The following is a 26,914-nucleotide window of genomic DNA, read 5'->3' as shown; positions in this document are numbered from 1 at the left end:
TTATTGTGCACAAGTGTTTGGGAGTTGTCTGTCAATGATTTGATAGATTCTTACTGTATTCATCTCTGCAAGTAACTGGTCCTGTTGATTCAGAGGGGATACTTTGCACGCCAGCTGCATTTCTGGCAATTACACGGAATTCATACATCTCTCCTTCACCCAGTGAAGAAATTGTAAAGTAATTCTCTGTAATTGTGGTATAGTTGCACTTCAACCAGCGGGCCTCATCATCTTCACCTGTAGAAGATTTGCGCTCCACTATATATCCTACAATTTTGCTACCACCATCATTAAGTGGTACAGACCATTTAATTGAAACAGTGGACCTGGAGAGATCATAAACCTCTGGTTTCCCTGGGGGATCTAGTCACATACAAAGTGCAAATATTAAAACAACTGTGTAAAACAGACAACAACAAAATACTAATTATAATAATACTAATAAAATTGAACTCACCAACTGGATTCAGAGCAACTACTGGTCTTGAGGCCTCACTGGCTTTGCTCAGTCCAGCAATGTTCATTGCATACACTCTGAACTGATACTCAAGGCCTTCTATAATACTGGAAATCTTGTAGTGACACTCAAGGCATGGAATTTTATTCTCCCTGACCCATAAGATTGTGTTTCTTTCCTTCTTTTCAATCCAGTAGCCAGTAACTGGGCTTCCACCATCATGATAGGGCAAATCCCACTTAATGGCAATAGCAGTAGCAGACACTGAGACAACATCTGGTCGAGCTGGCGGGCTTGGTGGAACTGTAAATAGAAAAATTATGTTACATAACCTAAAACTGTACCAAACCTTTTATTTGAAATAAAGCAGAATTGCTGTGAACTTACCAAATGGATGCTCAGCAACAATGGCCTGAGATTCAACTGATTTGCTGACACCAAACTTGTTCTCAGCACATACACGGAAAGTGTATTCCTTATATTTGGTCAGATGAGTGACCTTGATTGTAGTGCGTTTAACGCTGGAATTGACCACCTGCCAAGTAGCAGAACCAGATTCACGTTTCTCAACAATATAGTTAGTAATATCTGTTCCACCATCGTCTGCAGGTTCTGTCCATGCCAACACACAAGATTCTGATGAGACTGATGAAATTTCAATTGGTCCTGTGGGTGGACTAGGTCTGCCAACAACAGTCACATTGACATTAAATGTCTTGGTTCCTGCAGCATTTTCCAGGATAAGGTAATATTTTCCACTGTCACCTCTCTTACTGTCTTTCACCACTAAGGTTGTCCTCTCTTTTGTAGTCCTTATAGAAATTCTGTCTGTTTCTTTCAGCTTCATTTCTTCAAGCTTCCAAGTTACTTTGGGAGCTGGCCTACCACTTATGGGGATATCAATGGTGAATGCATTTCCAGTCTTGCAGGTGATAAGCTGCTTTGTTATTCCACTAAGATCAGCAGTTGGTTCAATGCGAGGTTCTTTAATGATGACAGAGCTTAGAACTTCTCTTGGGTAACTAAAGCCAGCATCATTCTGAGCTTTTACACGAAACTGGTATTCTGTGTTCTCAGCCAAGCCTTCAAGAACCATTTTAAGCAATTTAGTTTGACCACCGAACACCCAGTGATCGGAGCCCTTTGCCTTGGACTCCACAATGTAACCTGTGATGCGACTTCCTCCATCATGCTCAGGTTTAAGCCAGGCTAAGACAGCAGTTGAATTTGTTGTATCAATGATATCCAGTCTTTTGGGTGGGGCTGGTTCTTCTGTTGCGATTATTGGATCAGTCATTTCATAAGGCTCTCCTTGACCATACTGATTTTCAGCAATGACTCTAAAAAGGTATGGGACCCCAACTGCTAGGTTGGTCACCCTCAAGATCTGCCGAGAACATTTAAGACTGACCTCCTGCCAACTCAGGCGGCTAGCTTCACGTTTCTCAACAATGTAATGATTTATACGTGCACCTCCATCATTAGTTGGTGCATCCCACATTATTGTTAGAGCTCCTTTTGTCACATCTTTGAAGGAGATGGGACCTGGTGGTCCAGGCGTATCCAGTACCTTTACAGTAAATGTTATAGATTTACGACCGCTGTTGTTTTCCAGAGTCAATGTGTATTTTCCAGCATCATATCTGGTGCAGTTCTCCATTGTCAATGTGCTGTATGTGTCCGTAGTGTTAATATCAACCATCACACCAAGTTCTCCATCTGCCTTTGACCAGGTAGCAAGTGGTGCAGGTTTTCCACGGAATGCCACATGAAGGCATACTGTACCTCCATTTTTAACTATGTGTGTTTGCTTAAAGTCAGCACCAATGTCAATTTCTGGTGATGTTAGTCTGTCAACAGTCTGGACAGCACTGGGAATCTCAGATGTATCTCCTTTTCCAGCTCCATTCACAGCACATACCCTGAATTTGTATTCTTCACCTGGTTCCAAGTCTGTAACTGTATACCTAGTGTGTATGCAAGTTTCACTGTTTACTCTGTGCCATTCTTCAAGACTTGCTTTGCACATCTCAATGATATAACCAATAATTTGCATTCCACCATCAAATACAGGTTTTGTCCATTCCAACGTAACAGATGTCTTTGTAGAGTCTACAGGTTTTACAACAGTTGGTGCACTTGGTGTACTTGTTGGTTCTCTGCATTTGAAAAGCCTTGAAGTGCTGCTTGCTGGTCCAATACCAGCACCATTTTCAGCCATTAGACGGAATTCATATTCATTTCCTTCAGTTAAGTTTGTTACTCTGTGCCTGAGCTCTGTGATTGGCCTTTTAGAAGATACTTTGACCCAACGTAAGCTCTTCTTTTCACGTCTCTCTAGAATATAATGCTTGATTTCATTTCCTCCATCAGATCTTGGTCTTGTCCAGCATAATGTGATGCTATCTCCTGTTACATGTGTACAGTCAGGAGTACCAGGGGCATCAGGTACAGCTGTTGAAAATAAATGAATAATAAGGTGAAGAGGAAGACAAAGATAATTACATAATTACATATTTTACATAAAGAATACTGATGTACAAATTATTCTGAACATTACTTACTGAATTGCATTTTTGCAACAATTGGTTCAGATTCAATGGGTTTACCCACTCCAAACTTGTTCACAGCAGAAACACGGAACTGGTATTCATTGCCCTTGATTAACTTGGTGGCATTGAATGAACAGGCTTCACATTTTGACGTGACAAGTGCCCAAGAGATTCTAGAAGTCTCTCTTTTCTCAATTACATAGTGTGTGATAGCTGCACAACCATCATTTTCTGGTGGGCTCCACCAGAGTGTTGCTTTTTCTGCTGTTATATTTGTAAAACGAAGAGGTCCATCAGGTGGTCCAGGGGTATCTAAAATAATAATAAATGAGTGTATTAAAAAAAATTGCACTTTACTACTACCCATGAAGGGCTGCAAACACACAAACATACAGTATCAGCTCACACACTTACACCTATGGACAGCTCCACAACATAAAAATAATATTAATAAATGCTAACCTTGCACTCTGACAAGGACATCCTCTTTCTTGGTTCCACTACTATTCTTGGCTTCAACAGTATATACTCCACGGTCATTGCGATCAGCATCTCTGATGAAGAGAGAACTTGATCCAATGGCAGTTGTGATATCAACCAACATTTTGTCCAGTTCTTTTCCATCCTTAAACCATGTAACTTGAGGCACAGGTCTTCCACTAATACTGCAGTGCAATTTGATATTTTCACCCGCCTTAATGGTGAGTGTTTTCTCTGCACTGAACTCAATGTTGGGCACAACTGAAAAAGAATACATAAGACACAGTTAATTACTACTACAGTGATAAATTGATAGAGAGTGAGAGAGATATACATACCACTTTCATCCTTAGTCATAATGTAGCCAGATGATTGAGAAGGTGGGCTAACAGTGCCGATTGCATTTCTAGCAATCACTCTGAATTCAAAGCGATCACCAGCTGCAAGTCCTGTAACTGAGAACTGGCATTCACTAACATCTGTGAAGTTGCACCTCAGCCAACGATTTCTTCCTTGGCGTCGTTCTACGCTGTATGCAACAATTCGGCTGCCACCATCACGTTTGGGTGGATCCCATTGAAGTGTAACAGAGTCTCTTGTAACATCAATGCAATTGGGTGTGCCAGGTGGATCTGTAACAAACAATGAAGTTAGTACCTAATCAATATAAAAGTAATCAAACAAAGTAGAGACAAGACAAAATTGAACTTACCCACTGGCGAAATGGCAAGTTTGTGCTTGCTTTGTTCACTGACAAGACTCAGGCCAGCGTTATTCTGTGCATAAACTCTAAATGAATATTCCAGTCCTTCAATGAGACCAATTACTCGATATTCTCTTGACGAAATTACAGAGGAATTCACTTTTGTCCATAGAAGACTGTTTCTGTCTTTCTTCTCAATGTGGTAGCCAGTTATTGGAGAACCTCCATCAAAACTGGGTGCCTCCCACTGAACAGTCATGCCATCGCTTGTTACATTGAAAACAACTGGTTTTCCTGGTGGACCTGGTGGTTTGTACTGATGCTGAGCTATCATATGTTGGGAAGTCAGAGGCTCGCTTACTCCATATTTGTTTTCTGCTCGCACTCTGAACTGGTATTCTGTGCCTTTAACCAGGTTAGGAATTTTAAATGTAGTCCTGACAACACTTGAGCAAACCATTTTCCATGCTGCTTGGGATGTCTCTCGTTTTTCAACACTATAACAAGTGATTTCACCACCTCCGTCATTCTGAGGTTCATTCCATGATATAATGATGCTCTGTGCTTTGATTTCATCAAATCGAATAGGTCCTACAGGTCCAGAGGGTGGTCCAAGAGTAGTGACTTTAATATCAAAGAAGTTCTTGCATAGTTTGTTGTCCAAAACAATAGTATATTTGCCAGCATTGTCCTTTGTTGAATTTCTTACTGTCATGGTAGCCTTACAGTCTGTTTGCCTGAAGCGAATTTGTTCACTCTCCTTTAGAGGAACATCATCTTTCATCCATGAAATGGCTGGTTTTGGTTTGCCTTTAAATGGTAAGTCAATAACAATATTTTGTCCAATACGAACACTTAATTCACCTCCTGGATAATCTATAAGGTTTGCTTCAGGTGGAATTACAAAGTCTTGTACGGTTACTGGACCAATTTGTGAGAAGTCACTGCATCCTTTCTCATTCTTGGCAAATACTCTGAAGTCCATGACGGCTAATTCCTTCAAATTTGTAACCTCATGCTGACAACGTCTGCACATACCAACAGCCGTCCATGTGGTTTCTTCTTTGGATTTTTTCTCAATAATATACTCTGAAATATGGCTACCACCATCATGATCAGGTTTGGTCCATGCAAGGGTTACAGATGTTCTAGTAGAATCTTGCATAATTAGATTTTTCACAGGACCAGGAGTTTCTGTTGCACGAACAGGTTCAGCAGTTTTACACGGATCACCAATTCCATTTTCATTTTCCGCTGAAACGCGGAAGAAATATGAAATTTCTTCAGACAGTCCATCTACTTTATATGCGGTATTCGAACATTCTTTTGTGATGACTGTGTAGGCCTTCATTTTTGCATCCTTCTTTTCCAAAATATAATTAGTAATTGGAGAACCACCATCAATAAGTGGAGGTTCCCAGCTCAGGGTTAGCTTGCCTCGAGTTACATTTTTGAAAATCAATTTCTGGCAGGATGAAGGCGTATCAAGCACTTTCAGAGACACAGTTATTGTTTTGGGTTCCCCCACACCATTTTCAATTTCAAGAAGATATTTCCCAGAATCATCACGGGTAACTTTTGGAATAATGAGTGTGGTTGAATATTCAGTGTTTGTGATTGAATATCTACTATCACTGCCAATGTTCTTGTCTCCTTTTCTCCAGGTAACATTTGGTGCAGGTCTTCCCTTAAGAGGTATAACAATTTCCACATCTCTTCCTGCTTTTGCTATATACTGAGTTGTCATTGAGATGTCAAGATCAATATCAGCTTCCTCTGTTGGAATGCAAAAGCACAAAAAACAGATGGTAAGCATACAGTCAAACCGAGTCTTTCTACATAAATAAGCAGGGAAGAAAATCCTACCTAGAATATCCTTTGCTTGAACAGGCTGAGCCATCTCAATCGCTTTTCCAGTTCCCACACAATTTACAGCTGAAACCCGGAAGAAGTAATATACTCCAGGTTTCAGATGTGATACGACAAACTCAGTTGTTCGAACTTCTCCCTTTGAGCTAATTACAACCCACTCTTTCTCATCAGACACCATTTGTTCTATAGTGTAGCTGGTTATTTCGCTGCCACCATCAAAGACAGGTTTTTCCCAGCCAAGGGTGATAGATGTTTTGGTTGAGTCAACTACTTTAAGCTTGCTTGGCTCACTTGGAGGATCTGTAAAATACATTAAAGAGTTAACAGTATATTTACATTTAGCTTGGTTTGCTCACTTTAAGGACCTAGAATATATAGTTTATTTGATATATAATATATAGTTTTGTTACAACATAAATTCGGCACTTACCAATTGGATCATAAGCTTTGTAGAAAATGGAAGCATCTGAATATGGGCCTGCTCCAGCTTTATTGATTGCACAGACACGGTACTGATACTCATTTCCTCCTGTAAGGTTGCTGACTTTCTGTCTGGTATCACGAATTTGGTCTTTAATGACTTTAAACCACTGCAAACTTTTCTTTTCACGTTTCTCCAGGTAATATCCATCTATGTCGCTTCCACCATCAAGAGCTGGTCTTTCCCATACCACAGTCATTGTTGATTTAGTTGTCATAGTGACTTGGGGCTTAGATGGTTGGCTAGGAGGAACTGCAGAAAAAAAATATTTTGAATATATTTTATAATGTCATCTTCAAATAATTATAGAGATTAATATATTTAGTTAAACATTTCATGTATTCCATTAAGCATTTTTTTCTCACCAAATGAATTCTGTGCAATGACAGGCTCAGACTCAAGAGGATCTCCAACTCCATATTTGTTTACACCTCGGACACGGAATATATACTCATTGCCTTTGATTAGTCGCTGCACTGAGACAATGCATTCCTCCAACTTTTCTGAGATAATGGACCACATTATTCTGCTTGTTTCACGTTTTTCCACTATGTAATGGGTGACCAACGCACCACCTTCATCTTCTGGTGGATCCCACATTATTGTTATAGTATCCGCAGTGATTTTTTTGAACTGAACAGTTCCAGCTGGAGGTCCAGGTTTGTCTGCATACAAAAAATTTAAGCAAATTAAATTATCAAGTCTCTGTACAAAGCAAAAACATATGAAGGATGTGAAATCTTATATTAGTATTAATAAAAACAGTATTCATAATATTTCTTTCTCAAAGAGAAAGTACCCACCCTGAATTTGAACTCTGATGGCACCGTATGCTGAACCTAAAGAATTCTTTATTCTGATTTCATATGTTCCACTGTTAAGTCGTGTTGAATCCCTGATTACAAGGCTTGCAGAATCAAATGTGTTGTTGATGGACAACTGTGCTCTGGACTCCAATTCTTTTCCATCTTTGTACCATTCAATAGTTGGTTGAGGCTTAGCAATTATGCCAACTTTGAGTTCAACTGTTGCTCCTGCTTTATGTTTCACTAATTCCATGTACTCTGAGGGCATCTCAATTTGAGGAGCACCTTCAAGAAAAGAAAATCTTGTTAGTTACCATGGCTTTTTAGATAAAAAAAAAAAAATCTAATTCATTGGTTTTCATACTTACCAAAGGTGTCAACACATGTAATTGGTCCAACAATACCAGAAGGATTACTGACTGATCCAACGGCATTCTTTGCCATGACTCTGAACTCATAAGACTCATCCTGGGTCAGGCCAGTGATAGTGAACTTGGTGTCTGACACGTTTGTTAAGTTAGCCTTTGACCATCTGCCTTTTGGCAAATCTCTTTTCTCAATTATGTATCCAGTTATTTTGCTTCCACCATCATAAGAAGGTTTCTCCCAGGCAAGGCTGATTGAACTTTTTGTAATATCAGTGACATGAGTGTTAGTTGGAGGTTCTGAAAAAAGCAAAATGAATAGTCAAAAAAAAAATCAGCACTAAAACTATTTGATGTATATTGTATATTGAGAGATTACACTTACCACATGCATCAATTGCCAAAACTGCATCTGATACCTTGCTAATAGTTCCAATGCCAGCAGCATTTTCAGCAGCTACCTTGAACTCATAGATCAGGCCAGGATTGATATTATTCACTTTGAAATGAGTTGCCCGGATAACGGTTTTGTTAACCTTCTGCCACAGTATGCTGTTTTTGTCTTTCATTTGGAGGTGATATCCAAAGACATGGCTTCCTCCATCAGAAGTTGGCTCTTTCCAGTCTACAGCAATGCTTTCTCTTGTGACATGTGATACCCATGGTGTTGAGGGTGCTCCAGGGAATGCTTGAAAATAAAAGGTAAATATAAGACTATATATACAATCAAATCAAAACTTAAATAAAAACCATAACAAGCAAGGCTATTACGTACTGTAAGGCAGGTTGACAGTAATGGTCGGAGAGTCAATGTGTTCACTAATTCCAAGGCGATTTTCAGCTCTGAGTCTGAACTGATATTCAACCCCAGTCATCAGTTTCATTATTTTAATTGTACATCTTGCCACCGCAGATGAAACTTCAGTCCAACTGGCAGTTGTTGTTTCCCGCTTTTGCACAATGTAGTTAGTGATTGGGCTTCCACCATCATATGAAGGAGGAAGCCATTTCAGGCTCACACTGTCTTCTGTGATGTCATATAATTCTACTGGTCCAACTGGAACACTTGGTCTATCCAAAACGACAATATTGATGAAGGATTTTGTTGTTCCAGTTGAATTGGAGGCTGTGATGTCGTATCTTCCTGCATCAAGAGCGACACTCTCACGTAGGACAATAATGAGACTATCTGGAGTCACATCTGAGTTGAATCTCATTGTTGATTTCAGCAAAACATTGTCCTTTGAAAGAGAAACTTTTGGCATTGGTTTGCCAGTAAGTGGGATTTCAACTTTAAGGTTTGATCTTGCTTTAACGTAGACAGTATTATGGGGGAAGTTCTTCATGTTAATCTCAGGTGATTCTAAAAATAAAAAGCAATATTAAGCACACCCTTATCATATAAGATCATAATAATATGATCTTAACGTAAATTTGTTTAAAAAAAATCTAAAAAATGTTTATATCTTACCAAGCTGATCTTTAACAACCACTGGCATCACCATATCTTTGGGATCACTTAATCCAGCGTGGTTCTCAGCACGAACTCTGAAGAAGTATTCTGCATTTTCCCTTAAACCACTCACAGCAAAGTGTGTAGCTTTGGTAACACCACATTTGACCCATTTTTGCTGTCCCTTTTCAAGTGCATCAACTTGGTAACTGGTGATCCGACTACCTCCGTCATGATCAGGTTTATTCCATGCTAGAGAAACACTGTCTTTTGTGACTTCGGTTACTCCCAGTTTCGTTGGTGGACTTGGTTTTTCTAAGATAAAGAGACAAAAATAGCAATATGAAGCCTATAAAAACAAACCTGATTCAAATAGGACATTATGCAAAATGTAAACTTACCAGATATCTTTGTTCCCTCCTTCGTCTCACATGGTACACCAACTCCATATTCATTTTCACCAATGATTCTGAAATAGTAGACTCCTCCCTCCTGAAGATCACTTATTTTGTAAGTCAGCCGGTGGCAAGTATCTGTTAATCTAGTCCATCCCTTCTTACTGGCTTCACGTAGATCAACAAGATAGTTCTTCACTGGAGCACCACCTTCATTCTCAGGAGTATCCCATGTGATTGTTGCAGAGGTTTTGGTGACCTCCTTGATTTCAATTCGGGAGGGTGGACCGGGTGAATCAAGGACCTTAACATTTAAGGTCAAAGTAGATTTTCCAGCCACGTTTTGGAGTGTTACAACATATTTTCCTGAGTCATTCCTGGTGGCTTGCTCAACAGTAATTGAAGTGCAAATATCAGAAGTTTCAATGGTGGCTCGTACTCTAAGATCAACGTCTGCCTTGTTCCACATAACGTTTGGTGTGGGTTTGCCTCTGAAAGGTACTCTCAAAGTGAACGAACTGCCATCTTTCACAATTAGTGTCTTTCGCATTTCATTGCTGATAAGGAAAACAGGTTCATCTTCCCTATCTTTAGCGACATGAGGATCAGTGTCAGGGCTTGGTTCACTTAGACCCATTTTGTTAATTGATTTGACCACAAAGACATATTCTGCACCTGATGTGAGGCCCACAACCGTGAATTCATTATTCTTTGTGTTTTGAACACCAACAATCCAATCTTCCTCATCTGTCCTCTTATATTCAACACAGTATCCAGTAACTGGGGAGCCACCATCAAATAATGGCTTATTCCATGCAAGAGTGATCGAAGTCTTAGTAGAATCAATAACTTTTGGTTTTGCTGGAGGAGATGGAAGGAACAAAGGATCTTCTGCTTTAGTCAGTGGGCATGGGGTACTTGGCAGACTTAAGCCTGCAGAATTCTCAGCATAAACACGGAATTCATATTCACATCCCTCACGGAGGTTGGATGCTTTAACTCGTAGGTCATATACAGGTTTTTTGTTTACACGAACCCATCGAAGACCAGATTTTTCTCGCTTCTCAATTACATAGCCAGAAATACTGCTACCACCATCAGATACAGGCCTCTCCCAGCAGATAGTCATGGCTTCGCTTGTGACACTGGTGACTTCTACATATGTTGGTGCAGCTGCCACTGTAAATGGGTCTATTGCCTTGGCAGGATCACTTTCCAGTGCCTCACCAGTTCCATATTTATTAACTCCCCTCACTCTGAAGATGTATTCATTGCCTTTAAGTAACTTTGTAACTTTGCATGTTGTGGCCTTCATATCTGCATATACTAAAGTCCAGGCAAGTCGACTTGTTTCACGTTTCTCAACGATGTAGTGCTGAATTTCTGCACCACCATTTTCTTGAGGAGGTCCCCAGGTTAGGGTACATTTTTCAGCTGTCATTCCAGTAACCTGCAATGGCCCTGCTGATGGTCCAGGGCGGTCAAGGACCTTGCAATTTATTGCTATTGATCTAGTTCCAGCTACGTTTTGTAAAGTTAAGACATATTGTCCTGAGTCTCTTCTAATGCTATCTCTAACAATTAATGTTGTGACAGCATGTGTTGAAGAAATCTCAAATCTTGCCTTTGCTTCAATCTCCTTTCCATCTTTCGACCACGAAATTACTGGATGTGGGCGCCCAGAAATATCAGCATCAATTTGGAGAACATCTCCAGCTTTCACAACAACTAATTGTCGGTACTTGTCTTCCAATGTGATACATGGTGGATCAACATCATCTTTTACAGTAATAGGTCCGGTACATTCTGATGGTTCACTGAGCAAGCCTGCGGCATTCTTGGCAATAACATGGAAATCATAACATTTGTCTTCTTTCAGGTTTGTGATATGAAAATATGTTTCCTGGACATTTGTGAAATTGCATTTAAGCCAGCGCCCATCTGGATGTTTTCTCCTCTCAACAATGTAACCAGTCACTTTGGCACCACCATCATATTCAGGTGCTGTCCATGAAAGAGAGACTGATGTCCTTGTAATACTAATGACTGTAGGTTGACCTGGTGGATCACATGGATCTCGTGCAGCTACAGGTTCACAGGCTTTTGTACAAGGTCCGATGCCAGCAGCATTCTCTGCATAAACACGATACTGATAAAACAAGCCTTCTTCAATACCGGTCACTTTAAATTGAGTTTCAGTTATAAGTCCTCTATTTATCTTTGTCCAAAGAATGCTACTAGGCTCTTTGGATTCCAGGTGATATCCAATAACTGCACTGCCACCATCACTTGCCGGTCTATTCCATTGGACAAGCATGCCTGATTTTGTTGCATGGCCAACATGGAGATTTGTTGGTGGACCAGGAGGTACAAAAGGGTACTGAGCAACAACAGGAGCAGAATCAACAGAACGGCTCTTACCATAGCGGTTTTCTGCAGCGATACGGAACTGGTATTCTGTTCCCTGTGTTAAGCGGCAGACTTTGATTGATGATCTGGCAACTGTGGCTGATACAATTTGCCATGTAGTGGTAGTTGTGTCTCTTTTCTCAACAACATAATTGTTGATTTGGCAGCCACCATCATACACTGGTGGGTCCCATGACAAGGTTATAAAATCCGCACTAACTTCATCTAGCTTGATGGCTCCTGGTGGGCCAGGCTTGTCCAGAACAATTACAAGAATTTCAGCAGTTTTTGTACCATTTGCATTGGTTAATGTAATTTCATACTTTCCAACATCTTCCCGCGTAGCATCTTTAATGACAAGTTTTGAGGACGTATTTGTTGTACTGACATTAACCCTTGTTGTTTGTTTTAGGGAATGACTATCCTTTTTCCATGAAACCTCTGGCTGAGGTCTGCCTTTAAATGGAACATCAATTGTCAGGTCCTCACCAGCTTTTACACTGTAAGTGTTAAATAGCAAATTTATTATAGGTTCAATGGTAATGTCTTTCGCAACTACGGGAGCTCCAAGGGGTTTTACATCACTTTTCCCTTTGTCATTAACAGCAGAGATTCTGAATGAATATTCTTCTCCAGTAGTAAGTCCTTCGATAGTTGTTTCCAGTGATTTTACTGAGGCACACTCTGTCCATTTGTCAGATCCTTTGGCCATCATTTCTACAATGTAACTTGTGATCTTGCTGCCTCCATCATGATCTGGTTTTTCCCATGAGAGACTTATGGTGTGGCGAGTTACATCAACAAGTGTGATTCTTCCTGGTGGTAAAGGTGCCTGTGATACTTTTACTGGCTCAGCTGTCTCTGCTGGCAAGCCCACACCATGTTCATTGACTGCTAGTATGCGGAAATGGTAAACACCTCCTTCTTGAAGATCATCAATTCTAATAGAATTTCTTACACAGTTGTTAGTTACAGATGTAAATGCCATTCTTTTTGATTCTCGTTTCTCCACAATATAATGAGTAATTTTAGCTCCACCATCAATAAGGGGTGGATCCCATGATAGTTGTACAGAATCTCTCTTCACATCCTTGACCACAAAGTTTTCAGGCGCACTCGGGGAATCCAAAACTCGAACATTAATGAATGCTGATTTTGTACCACTGTTGTTCTCTAGACTCAAAACGTACTTCCCACTGTCAAACCTATCAACGTTGTCAATAACCAGCATTGTATAGGAACTTGTGACTTCAATTTGTGCACGTTCTGTCATTGTGCCATCTGCTTTAGACCACTTTACCTCAGGCTCAGGTCTTCCTCTGATGGTGACAAACAGCCGGAGTGTTGCACTTGCCCTGACAGAGACCATTTTCCTGAGGTCTGCATCTAATTCTATTTCTGGGGCCTGTAGCTTTTCAGCTGAAATAACAGAGCCTGTAATTTCAACTGACTCTCCAACTCCTTCAATGTTTATGGCAGAAACACGGAGGTTGTACTCAGCATTTTCCTTTAATTTTTTCACTGTGTAGTGTGTGGCCTGAATACCGGTGGGAGGTGAGCATACAGTCCACTCTTCTTCAGAGGCTTCTTTGATTTCAACCATATATCCAGAAATTGAAGCACCACCATCATAAATAGGTCGACTCCATGCCAAAGACACAGTGTTGCTTGAGTGATCAGTTACTTTAGGATTGTTTGGAGGGCCAGGTGGATATGTAGCATCACAAGCTTTATAATATTCTGATGGGTCACTTGGAGTGCCAGGACCTGCTGCATTTTCAGCAGATACTCTGAATTCATAAGAGTGTCCCTCAGTTAAACCTGTAACTCTAAATCTCAGGTCTGTTAGTCTTTTCTTGTTACATTTTGTCCAACGAATGCCTTCCTTATCACGTTTCTCCAGGATATATCCATCAATCAAAGATCCTCCATCATCTTCAGGTCGCTCCCATGTTAAGGCAATTGAGTCTCTTGTTATAGCACTTGCTTCAGGAGTAGATGGTGGGCTAGGTGCTTTGAAAGGATTGCGTGCAACAACAGGGTCAGATTCGAGTGGCTCGCCAATTCCATATTTATTTACAGCAATAACTCTGAAAATATATTCATTTCCAGGCAGGAGCTTTGTAACTTTGTAACTAATAGCTTGAATTTTAGGTTCTACTACAGTCCATGATAGACGACTAGTCTCCCTTCTTTCAATAATATAATGGGAAATTCCAGCACCACCATCATGAGTTGGATGACTCCAGTGAAGATAGCACTTTTCTGCTGTTACTCCAGTCACTTTCAAAGGGCCATCTGGTGGACCAGGTCGATCAAGAACTTTAACATTAATTGGAACTAATTTTGTTCCCCCTACATTGCTGAGACTGAGCACAAAGTGCCCTCCATCTACTCTGATACAGTCCTTAACTGTGAGCACAGTGCGCTGGAGGGTGGACTTAATCTCAGTTCTTGGTGTAGCATTGTCAATTTCTTTTCCATCTCTCAGCCATGTCACAGTAGGGGTAGGCTTTCCAGCAATGTCAACATCAAGAACAAAGGTTTCTCCAGCATGGACAACAATAACATCCTTGAACTTTAAGTCCATTGAGGCTGTTGGCGCTTCAATTTCATCTCTGGCTGTAATTGCCCCAGTGCTTTCAGAGGGTTTGCTGAAAGTACCAGCAGCATTTCTAGCCACAATTCTAAATTCGTATTCACAATCTTCAGTTAAGCCAGTAAGTGTAAATTGGGTTTCAATTATATTTGTGAAGCTTGCTTTCATCCAACGAGTGTCCGGATACTTCTTTCTTTCAATAATATATCCTGTGACAGCACTTCCTCCATCATATTGCGGTTTTGTCCACTGAAGTGTCACAAAGCTCCTTGTAATAGCAATTGCCTCAGGTGTACCAGGTGGATCACATGGATCTCGAGCAACAACACATTCGGATACCTTGCTCAGCGGACTTATTCCAGCAATGTTTTCAGCATACACTCTGTACTCATACTCAATACCTTCCTCAAGGTTGTTTGTTCTGAAGCGGGTGTCTGGGATCAAAAGCTTGTTTAGTTTGGACCACAGAATGCTGTTTTTCTCTTTACGCTCAAGATGATATCCAAGAATTGGGCTGCCTCCATTATTGGAAGGGGGTTTCCATTCAATTAACATGTGGTCTTTTGTCACTGATGAGACATAAGGTGTGCCAGGCGCTGATGGCACACTGAAAGGATATTGTACAATGACTGTTGCTGAATCAAGTGATGAGCTCTTTCCATATCTGTTCTCTGCAAAAACTCTGAATTGATACTCTGAACCCGTTTTCAACTTGGTGATTTTAATTGTAGTACGTGCAATGGTGGCTGACACAATCTGCCAGTTTGTGGTTGTTGTATCACGTTTTTCCACAATATAATTGTTTATTTGACATCCTCCAGTATACAGAGGTGGCTCCCATGAGATGTTGACAAAATTTGCACTGACTTCTTCAATTTTAACAGGTCCAACTGGTGGGCCTGGCTTGTCTAAAATAATGATTCCAATTTCCTCTGTAATTGTGCCTGCACTGTTTGTAGCTGTGACTGTATACTTTCCAGAATCCTCTCTGCTGGCATCTTTAAGTCGGAGTACAGTTGATGTTGCAGTGCCAGAGACGTTTAATCTGGTTGTCTCCTTAAGTACTTGCCCTTCCTTAGCCCATGTAATCTTTGGTGCTGGACGTCCACTTAATGGTATTTCTATTTTCAGATCTTCACCTGCTTGAACACTGTATGTGCTGAAAGTAATTTTAAAGTGAGGCTCAACAGTAACATCTTTAGCTAATACAGGGGCAATTAATGGTCTTGGGTCACTTCTTCCTTTTTCGTTGAATGCTGAAACTCTGAACAGGTACTCTTGACCAGAACTAAGTCCTGTGACAGTTCCTTCACAAGTCTTAGCAGTTGTTGCTACAATCCATTCATCAGATCCTTTGGGTTGCATTTCAATGTAATATCCCAAAATTCTGCTACCTCCATCAAAGTCTGGTTTTTCCCAAGACAGCGAGGCAGTGGTTTTTGTTACATCAGTTAAAGTGACTTTACCCACGGCCAAAGGAATATCTGCAGTTTTGGTAGCTTCCTCAGTTTCAACAGGCAGTCCAACACCAAATTCATTCTCACCCATGACCCTGAAATAGTAAATACCACCTTCTGTGAGATCTCCTATGCGGATACTTGTCTTAGTGCATTTGGTAGTTACATTAGCAAAGCCTTTTCTTGTCGAATCACGTTTGTCTACAATGTAATTCTTGATTTTGGCACCCCCATCAATAAGTGGTGGATCCCAAGTAAGAGTAACATAGTTTCTTGTTACATCCTTAACAGCAAGGTTTAGTGGTGGTCCAGGGGTATCCAATACTTTAACAGAGACAAATGCTGTCTTGGAGCCAGTGCTGTTCTCCAAATGGAGGGTGTATTTTCCAGCATCATTTCTGTCACAGATGTCAATTGACAACCCAGTGTAGTCAAGGTCTTTCTCTATCTGAGTCTTCTCAGGTAGATCACCATCATCTTTTGTCCAGTAAATCTCTGGCACAGGGCGTGCTTTAAATGGTATATTTATTCTCATGGATCCTCCGGCACGTACAACAATTCCCTTTCTCAACTCCGAATCTAATTCAATTTCTGGTGCAAACATCTTGTCAACAGGCTTAACTGTTCCTGAAAGCACTGCTGGCTCACCCACACCTATCTTATTAATAGCACATATCTGTACCTTATATTCCTGGTGCTCTATGAGTTTGGAAACCTCAAATTTGGTTACATTTATTCCAGATGGTGGAGTACATGTTATCCATTCTTCCTCATCAGCTTTGCATACTTCCACACAATATCCCTGAATATCACAGCCACCATCATAGATTGGTCTGTTCCATGCCAAAGAGATTGAGTTTTTGTTTGTGTCAGTCAAGTGCACATTAGTAGGCGGTCCAGGTTTAAACGTTGGATCACAAGCTTTATAGTATTCTGTTGGTGGGCTTGGTTGGCCAGGTCCAGCCGCATTTTCTGCTGATAACCTAAACTCATATTCATGATCCTCTGTCAGGCCTGTCACTCTGAAACGTAGGTCTGTAATTCTGCGTTTATTGCATTTTGTCCATCTAACCCCAGCTCGATCTCTCTTTTCTACTATGTATCCAGATATTTCGCTGCCACCATCAGTATTTGGTCGAGTCCAGCAGACAGTCATGGAATCTCTTGAAATGTTGGTAATTTCTAAATCTTCAGGTGGACCAGGTGGGACAAATGGATTTCTCATAATTACAGGCACAGATTCCAGAGGTTCTCCGTCTCCATATTTGTTAACAGCCATAACACGGAATATATATTCGTTTCCTTTTAGAAGTTTAGTGACTTTGAACATAGTTGCTCCACAATCCCCAGAGACCACAGTCCATGCTAGACGGCTTGTTTCTCTTTTTTGAATGATGTAATATGAGATACTACTGCCACCATCATGTTCAGGTGGAAGCCATGACAGTGAGCATTTCTCGCTTGTTACACCAGAAACTGTGAGAGGCCCTTTTGGAGGTCCTGGTCTATCAAGGACTCTGACATTGTAGGGTGCTGTTTTAGTCCCTGCTACATTTGTGAGGTGAAGAGTATACTGTCCTCCATCAATTCTAATTGCATCTTTTACCACAAGCACTGCTTTGAAATCAGTGTTCTTGATTTCACATCTTGCTGAGTTTTCAACCTCAGTGTCACCTTTAAACCACTGTATTGTTGGTAGTGGCTTACCTTGAACAGATGCTACAAGTGTGAATGTATCACCTGCATTTACCACCATGACCTGACTGTAAACAGCTTCAATGTCATATGTTGGAGGTTCAACTTCATCCTTTGCTGTGATGGATCCAGTACTTTCAGATGGCTTACTTACAGCTCCAGCTGCATTTTTGGCAATAACTCTAAAATCATATTTGCAGTCTTCTGTCAGTCCTTCAACCAGAAATTCAGTTTCAATTACATTTGCAAAACTTGCCTTCATCCAGCGGCCATCTGGAAGATCTCGTTTCTCAACAATGTAACCAGTGACCAAACTGCCTCCATCATATTCTGGCCTTGTCCATCGCAGCTTTACAGAATGTCTTTTTACAAGAATAGGAACTGGAGCACCAGGTGGATCACAAGGGTCACGTGCAACACAGCCCTCTGATAATTTGCTGTATTTACCAATACCGACAATGTTTTCAGCACACACTCTGAACTCATACTCAATACCTTCCTCCAAAGGAGATGTTTTGAACCGTGTGTCTTGAATGACTATCTTGTTTATCTTCGTCCACAGAATACTGTTTTTCTCTTTTCTCTCAAGGTGGTAGCCAAGAATGGTACTGCCTCCATCTGAAATTGGCTTGTGCCATTCTACAACCATCGATTCCTTTGTATATGCAGACACAAATGGGGTACCAGGAGGTCCAGGTTCTTTGAAGGGGTACTGAGCAACAACAGCTTCAGAATCTATTGAGTAACTTTTGCCATATCTGTTCTCAGAAAAAATTCTGAACTGGTATTCAGAACCAGTTTTTAAGTTGGACACCTTCAAGGTTGTCCTTGCAACTGTGGCAGAAACTACAATCCAGTTAGTGGTAGTGGTGTCTCTCTTCTCTACAACATAATTTGAAATTTGGCATCCTCCAGTGTATGTTGGTGGCTCCCATGAAATTGTGATGCTTTCTGCACTGATCTCATCAATCCTGATAGGGCCTGTTGGTGGACCAGGTTTGTCAAGTGTAATGATTTCAATAGTAGCCTCTTTTTGTCCAAGAACATTGGCAACAGAAATGCTGTACATTCCACCATCTTCTCTTGTTGCATCCTTAATTGTGAGAGTTGTATGATGTGCAGTATCAGCAACATTTACTCTTGTGGTCTGTTTCAGGGCTGCACCATCTTTTGTCCATGTAATGGCTGGTTTTGGATGACCAGCAATTGGGACCTCAATTTTGAGATCATAACCAACTTGCACGCGGTACTCACTGAATCTCGGCCTGACTGCTGGTTCAATCACAAGATCCTTTGCTTGAACAGGGCTACCAAGGAGTCTGGGGTCACTCTTGCCCTTGTCATTGACAGCAATTACTCTGAACAAGTATTCTTCTCCTTGGGCTAAATTAGTAACAGTAGCTTCAAGTGATTTGGCTTGAGCACACAAAGACCATTTTTCACTGTCCTTTGCTTGCATTTCAATGTCATAATGGCTGATTTTGCTGCCTCCATCATGGTCAGGTTTCTCCCACTCTAAAGAAACGCTCTTCCGTGTAACATCCACAACTGTGATTTTACCAGGTGGCTGTGGCACTTCAGAAATTTTAATGGGCTCAGGTGTTTCTGCTGGTAATCCAATACCATGTTCATTTTCAGCAAGAACCCTGAAGAAATAGTTGCAACCAGATTGTAGTTGTTCTATCCTGAATGACATCTTGTTGCAAGTAATTACAGAAGAATAGACCTTTCTTGTGCTCTCTCGCTTCTCTAGAATATAATGTTTTATTTTTGCTCCTCCATCCAGTGCAGGTGGCTCCCATGTAAGAGTAATTGTGTTTTTAGTTATCTCCTTAACACCAAAGTTAACAGGAGGACTTGGTGTATCAAGAACTCGAACACTGATGAAAACAGTCTTAACTCCACCAACATTCTCTGCAGTTACAGTGTACTTTCCGCTGTCAAATCGATCAACATTTTCTATTACAAGTGAAGTATAAGTACTTGTACTATCAATCTGAGCAGTTTCTTTGAGTTCGCCGTCAGCCTTTTCCCATTTGATTTCTGGCACTGGTCGTCCTCTGATAGGTATGAACAATCTGAGGGATCCCCCTGCTCTGACATTAATCATTTTTCTGAGATCAGCATCAAGATCAAGGTCAGGAGCTTCCATCTTATCTTCGAGAAAAACAGATCCAGAAATATCAGCACTCTCCCCAACGCCAATTTTATTTACTGCACAAACTCTGAATTTGTATTCATGCTTTTCAAGAAGTTTTACAATTTCAAATCTGGTCTGTGTGATTCCAGTTGGTGGGGTACACATTATCCACTCATCAGACGTTGCTTCACAGGCCTCAACTATATATGCCTGAACCTCACAACCACCATCATATATAGGTTTTCCCCATGCTAGTACAACAGATGTCCGTGAAATGTCAATTACTTTGGGGTTATTTGGAGGTCCAGGTTTAAAAATGGGATCCAGAGCTTTATAGTATTCAGTTGGTGAACTTGCAGTGCCAACTCCTGCAGCATTCTCAGCAGATACTCTGAACTCATAACTGCGGTTTTCAAGGAGTCCAGTGACTCTGAAACGCAGTTCACTTACAGAACGTTTATTACATCTTGTCCATCTCACACCTTCTTTATCACGTTTTTCAACAATAAATCCTTGAATTGGATTGCCACCATCCTTTGTGGGTCTTTCCCATGTGATTACCATTGAATCTTTTGTTATGTTGGAGACTTCAACATCCGATGGTGCACTAGGTGATATGAATGGATTAGTTGCGATAACTGGATCAGATTCCAGGGGCTCACCAATACCATACTTGTTCACAGGAATAACTCTGAAAATGTATTCATTTCCAGGAAGAAGTTTTGTAATTTTCAGACTAAGTGTTTGCACTTTAGATTCCACAACAGTCCAAACCAATCGGCTTGTCTCTCTTCTCTCAACAATGTAATGGGATACATCACTACCACCATCTTGTTGTGGTGGTTTCCAGGAAATGGAGCATTTTTCACTTGTTACACCATAGATTGAAATAGGTCCATCAGGGGGGCCAGGCCTGTCTAAAACTTTAACATTAATAGTCACTGATTTTTCACCCCCAACGTTTTTCAAAAGAAGGATGTACTGACCTCCATCGACTCGAATAGCCTCTTTAACGCTTAGAGAAGCAGTAAAGTCAGTGTTTTTAATTTCAAGTCGTGCTGCATTTGAAAGTTCTTCACCACCTTTCAGCCAGTGAACTGTAGGTACTGGTTTTCCGTATATGTCAGCATGGATATTGAATGACTCACCAGCATTAACCACAATAGCTTGAGAGTATTTAGAATCAATATCTATTTTAGGTGGATCAACTTCATCTTTTGCTGTGATTTCCCCAGTGCTGGCAGATGGTCCACTTGATACTCCTGCTGCATTTCTTGCAAAAACACGGAATTCATATATTTGTTCTTCAACCAAGCCAGTAACTATGAATTCAGTGTCAATAATGTTAGCAAAACTAGCTTTCATCCAACGTCCATTAGGACATTCCTTCTTCTCGACAACATAGCCAGTCACTTTGCTTCCACCATCATATTCTGGCTTTGTCCATCTCAGTGTAACAGAGTTTCTGGTGACAATCACAGCCTCTGCTTTTCCAGGGGCATCACAAGGATCTCTTGCTACTTGAAGCTCTGATGTTTTGCTTGGTTTGCTCAGGCCAACAATATTTTCAGCATATACTCTGTACTCATATTCAATTCCTTCTTCTAGTCCAGATAACTTGAATCTTGTTTCAGGAATTATTTGCTTGTTTTGTTTCACCCAAAGAATGCTGTTTCTTTCTTTGCTTTCAACATGATATCCCAGAATCTTGCTTCCACCATCACTGTTAGGCTTGTCCCATACCACAACCATGCTCTCTTTAGTAGATGATTGTACAGTAGGAGTTCCTGGAGTACTTGGAACCTCAAATGGGTATTGAGCAACAACAGATTCAGAGAGCAAAAGAGAACTCTTGCCATACCTGTTTTCAGCTGCAATCCTGAACTGATATTCACAACCAGTTTTGAGTCTAGCAGCTTTGATTGTTGTTCTAGCTACTGTTGCAGACACAATCTGCCAGTTTGTTGTGGATGTATCCCTCTTTTCCACAATGTAGTTATTTATAGAACAGCCACCGTCATATTCTGGTGGCTGCCAAGAGAGTGTCATGCTATCTGCCGTTACTTCATCAATTTTTATTGGGCCTGTTGGAGGACCAGGTTTATCTAAAACCACCACATGAATATCTGTAGCGGCTTCACCAGCTGAGTTTGTAAGTTTGATGGTGTACTTGCCCACATCGTCCCTAGTTGCCTCTTTGATTACAAGATATAAATGATGTTCAGTCATTTCAGCATTAACACGAGTTGTCTCTTTCAGATTGTTGCCATCCTTCTGCCAAATAGCAGCTGCCTTAGGTTGAGCACGATAAGGAACATCAAGTTTGAGGTCATCTCCTGCCATTACACTGAAGGTGCTGAATAAAATCTTAAATGTTGGTGGAATTACTGTATCTTTAGCCACAACTGGGACACTAAGTTGACGGGGATCACTTGTTCCTTTTTCGTTTGTTGCTAATACACGGAATAAATACTCTTCACCTTGAGTTAATCCAGCGACGACTGCTTCTGTTACTTTCACAACAGTACACTGGGTCCAGTTTTCACTGCCTTTCCCTTGCATTTCAACAATGTATCCTGTAATACGGCTTCCTCCATCATGATCTGGTTTTTCCCAAGACAGAGTGACACTAGTGCCTGTAACCTCTTTAAGAGTGACCTTGCCTGGTGGAAGGGGTTTTTCAGATACTTTAATGTACTCAGGTGTTTCCACAGGTAATCCAATTCCAAACTCATTTTCAGCCAAAATCCTGAAGAAGTAGTGGCAACCCTCTTTCAAGTCCCCTATTTTCCAGCTTGTTTTGGGGCAGCTAGCATTGACAGTGGAGTAGGCCTTCCTTGTAGATTCACGTTTTTCTACAACATAGCTTCTGATCCTGGAACCACCATCAATGATGGGTGGATCCCATATGAGTGATACAGAGTCTCGTGTAATTTCCTTTATGTTAAGGTTTTGAGGTGCCCCAGGAGTATCAAGGACCCTGACATTCACAAATGCTGTTCTGATTCCTGAACTGTTTTCCACTGTCAGCATGTATTTTCCACCATCAAAGCGGTCCACATTTTCTATAATTACTGAAGTGAATGATGTTGTGGTCTCAATATTAGCTCTCTCAAGGGGTTCGCCATTTTCTCTGGACCATTTGACTTCTGGAGCTGGTCTTCCCTTAATTGGAACAAACAGCCTTAGTGTGCTGCAAGCACGGATGCATACAATTTTACGAAGATCAGCTCCAAGATCTATTTCAGGTGGAAGCAGCCTATCTTCAGCTTTTGGTACACCAGGGACAGAAGCAGGCTCTCCCACTCCTTCAGCATTGAGTGCTGAAATATTGATTTTATATTCCTGGTTTTCTTTAAGGCTTGTTATGGTAAATGAGGTTGCAGTTAGTCCTTTGTTTGGAGAGACAATTGTCCATTCATCCTCTTCAGGTAAACAAGTTTCAACTATATATCCTGTGATATCAGAACCTCCATCATACACTGGTTTGTTCCATGCGAGTGTAATGGATGACTTTGACGTATCCAAAACCCTCGGATTACCTGGGGGCCCAGGTTGGAAAACTGTATCACACGCCATGTAAAATGGGCTTTCTGGACTTGGCAAACTCAAGCCTGCTGCATTTTCAGCCAGAATTCTGAATTCATATTCATGTCCTGGGGTGAGACCAGATACTTTGTATCTTAGATCAGTCACAGTCCTCTTGTTGCACTTAACCCAGCGGAGACCAGTTTTATCTCTTCTTTCAATTATATATGTGTTGATGTTGCTTCCTCCATTGTTCTCAGGATGTCCCCAACAAACAACCATTGAATCCTTTGTGATGGTTGTCACTTCAGGTTGTTGTGGAGGATCAGATGGAACATATGGGTTAGTAGCAATTGCTGGCTCTGATTCGAGAGGCTCTCCAACTCCATACTTATTAACAGCCATTACTCTGAAAATGTACTCGTTCCCTTTGAGCAATTTAGTAACCTTATATCTGTTTACTTGCAATTCTGTAGCTACATTGGTCCATGCAAGTCTACTTGTTTCACGCCTCTCAATTATATAATAGTCTATCTTTGCACCTCCATCATGTGATGGTGGTAACCATGACAAAATGCATTTTTCAGCAGTCATATCTGTAACAGCTAATGGACCATCAGGTGGCCCTGGTCTGTCAAGGACCTTTACATTGAAGACATGCTTAGCAAAGCCTCCAGGATTGCTTGCAGTAAGTGTGAAAAGTCCTCCATCCCTCCTCAAGGAATCTTTGTTAATTAAAATTGTGGAAAAGTCTGTGGTTTTAATCTCCAATTTTCCAGTGTCCTCTAGTTCCTTCCCTTCCTTTGTCCATACCAGGGATGGTATTGGTCTTCCTGTGACAGATGCAAATAATTTAAACATTTCTCCAGCTTTTACTACCACAACATTATTAAATATTGCATCCGTATCAATCTTGGGCTCTTCAATGTCATCTCTACAAGTGATGACCTCAGAGGGCTTCGATGGCTTACTGATGGCACCAGCTGAATTTCTTGCAAGAACACGGAACTCATAAGAGGCATCTTCTTGGAGTCCACTAACAGTAAAGGTTGTTTCCAGGATATTGCTGAAATTTGCCTTAAGCCAACGACCATTTGGTAACTCTTTTTTCTCAACCATATATCCAGTTATTGAGAAACCACCATCACCCTCAGGTTTTGTCCATTGAAGAGTGACTTCATGCCTGGTTATGTTGAGCGCAACTGGTTGACCAGGGGGATCAACTGGATCAAGAGCATATGTTGTCTCAGATGACTTACTAGGTTTACTCAAACCAGCCATGTTTTCTGCTATAACACGGAATTCATATGCAATTCCATCCATCAGACCTGATGACTTGTAGATGTTTCCTACAACAAGAGTTTTGCTGATTCTCTGCCAAAGGATGCTGTTCTTTTCTTTCCTTTCAACGTGATATCCTAGAATTGGACTTCCTCCATCGAATCCAGGTTCATTCCAATTAATTGTTATGGAATCTTTATTAAAAGCTACAACTTGTGGCGTTCCTGGCTGTCCTGGGACTTCAAATGGATAAGCAGCAATGGCTGGTTCTGATGTTAAGTAGGGTCCAACTCCATACCTATTTTGGGCTTTCACACGGAACTGATACTCAATTCCAGTTGTCAAGCGAGCTGCCTTAAATGTTGTACGGATAACTGTTGCTGCCAACTCCATCCATGATGTGCCTGTGGTTTCCCTCATCTCAACAATATAATTGTTAATTGGAACTCCACCATCAATTTCAGGTGGCTCCCATGAAATAATAATGTAATCACAAGATACTTCTTCCAGCTTAATTGGCCCTGTAGGTGGACCTGGAATATCATGGACCTGAACAGTGATTGTCTCAGTAATGGTTCCAAGTAGATTCTTCCCTGTCATCGAGTATTGTCCACCATCCTTCCTTTTAACTTCACTTATGTTCAGAATTGTACATGTTTGTGTATTATCAATGTTTATCCTTTGTGTTTGTTTAATCTCTTGGTCTTCTTTTTTCCAGACAACAGATGGTCTTGGTCGGCCTAAAACAGGAATTTCAACTTTCAGATTGTCACCTGCTCTAACAACGACTAATTTCTGGTAAACTCCACGTAGGTCAAATTGAGGTCCTGCAGTCTGCTCCCTAATTGTGACTGGCCGACTTTCACGGGGGTCACTACGGCCAGATATATTTACAGCCATGACTCTGAAAACATATTCAACATTTTCTGTCAGATCTGTTACAACATAGTCAAGTGCTTTTATCGTTGTTACATGAACCCATTGGTTTGAATCCTTCTTTTGAGCCTCAATAACATAGCCTGTTATTCTGTTGCCACCATCATATTTAGGCTTTGTCCATGCAAGGGTTGCTGTGTCTTTGGATACATCCAATACTGTCAGATTTTCGGGTGCAGTTGGTGCTTGAGATGCTCGAATTGGTTCAGGTGTTTCTGCAGCTTCTCCTATGCCTCTTTCATTTTCTGCTGAAACTTTGAAGTAGTATTCAGTGGCCTCTTCAAGATTTTCAAATTTAAAAGAACATTTCTGGCATTCTGTAGTAATTACTGTATAAGCTTTACGAGTAGCTTCACGCTTCTCTATAATATAATTTTTTATTTTGGATCCACCATCAATGATTGGGATTTCCCATTGCATTGTAATGCTCTGTTTGGTAATTTCTCTTGGTTTCAAGTTGATAGGAGGTCCAGGAGTATCTAAAACCCGAACATTAACGAATCCAATCTTCTTTCCAGCAACATTTTCCAATGTCAGCACATATTTACCAGCATCATATCTTGTGCATTCTGGGATGACAACAAGAGTATATGATTCTGTTGTATCAATGTGTGCTTTGCCTTTAAGTGGTTTGTCTTCCTTTGTCCATGTTATATCTGGTTTTGGTCGACCCTTAATGGGCACAAATATGCGGATTGAACCACCTGACCGAACAACAAGTGTTTTTCTTAGCTCAGCATCAAGTTCAAAGTCTGGAGGTGATTCACGATCCACAAGATCAACAACTTGTTCAATTTCAGCTGGTTCTCCAGTTCCCTCTATGTTTGTGGCTTTGACTCTAAAGTTATATTTACCACCTGATTGCAGGTTTGACACAACAAACTCAGTTATCCTCAGCCCAGATGCATCTTCAATCCAGTCTTCGTCTCCCTCTCGCTTATGTTCCACAGTGTATCCTGTGACATCAAGTCCACCATCATAGAAAGGCCTGCCCCAGTTGAATGTTGCTGTTGTCTTAGTTGTATCAGAGATTCTTGGGTTGGATGGAGGTCCTGGAGGATCTAAAATATAAGTAAAAGTTCAAGCAATTAATAAAAGCTAGAGAGCCATGACAGGTGCCTGGGGAGCAGTGTGTGGGGACGGTGCTTTGCTCAGTGGCACCTCAGTGGCACCTTGGCGGATCGGGATTCGAACCGGCAACCTTCTGATTACGGGGCCGCTTCCTTAACCACTAGGCCACCACTGCCACGTGTGATCTAAGATCACACCAATTAAATTTGAGGAGATTACAGGCACTGGATAAAC

At 41.0% G+C, this 26,914-nt stretch overlaps 1 protein-coding gene across 1 annotated transcript in view; it reads right to left on the bottom strand.

Moving 5' to 3' along the window:
• The window catches only part of ttn.2 (titin, tandem duplicate 2), a 151,736-nt gene that overhangs the window by 15,012 nt on the left and 109,810 nt on the right, over nucleotides 1-26,914 (bottom strand). Inside the window, exons 199-214 of the mRNA XM_028991330.1 lie at nucleotides 9,571-26,670; nucleotides 9,188-9,484; nucleotides 8,492-9,079; nucleotides 8,102-8,404; nucleotides 7,720-8,016; nucleotides 7,349-7,636; nucleotides 6,911-7,210; nucleotides 6,495-6,797; nucleotides 6,059-6,364; nucleotides 4,202-5,968; nucleotides 3,828-4,121; nucleotides 3,472-3,750; nucleotides 3,022-3,321; nucleotides 845-2,911; nucleotides 458-760; nucleotides 55-363 (exon numbers count right to left, since the gene is read on the bottom strand). Coding sequence (XP_028847163.1) covers nucleotides 55-363; nucleotides 458-760; nucleotides 845-2,911; nucleotides 3,022-3,321; nucleotides 3,472-3,750; nucleotides 3,828-4,121; nucleotides 4,202-5,968; nucleotides 6,059-6,364; nucleotides 6,495-6,797; nucleotides 6,911-7,210; nucleotides 7,349-7,636; nucleotides 7,720-8,016; nucleotides 8,102-8,404; nucleotides 8,492-9,079; nucleotides 9,188-9,484; nucleotides 9,571-26,670 — 25,101 coding nt within the window. The remainder of the gene's footprint in view (nucleotides 1-54; nucleotides 364-457; nucleotides 761-844; nucleotides 2,912-3,021; nucleotides 3,322-3,471; nucleotides 3,751-3,827; nucleotides 4,122-4,201; nucleotides 5,969-6,058; nucleotides 6,365-6,494; nucleotides 6,798-6,910; nucleotides 7,211-7,348; nucleotides 7,637-7,719; nucleotides 8,017-8,101; nucleotides 8,405-8,491; nucleotides 9,080-9,187; nucleotides 9,485-9,570; nucleotides 26,671-26,914) is intronic.

The sequence above is a fragment of the Denticeps clupeoides genome, chromosome 9 (assembly GCF_900700375.1).
Source record: "Denticeps clupeoides chromosome 9, fDenClu1.1, whole genome shotgun sequence".
NCBI lineage: Eukaryota > Metazoa > Chordata > Actinopteri > Clupeiformes > Denticipitidae > Denticeps > Denticeps clupeoides.
Note: the sequence above shows the minus strand (reverse complement) of the source record. Positions and strands in the feature narration are given on the sequence as shown.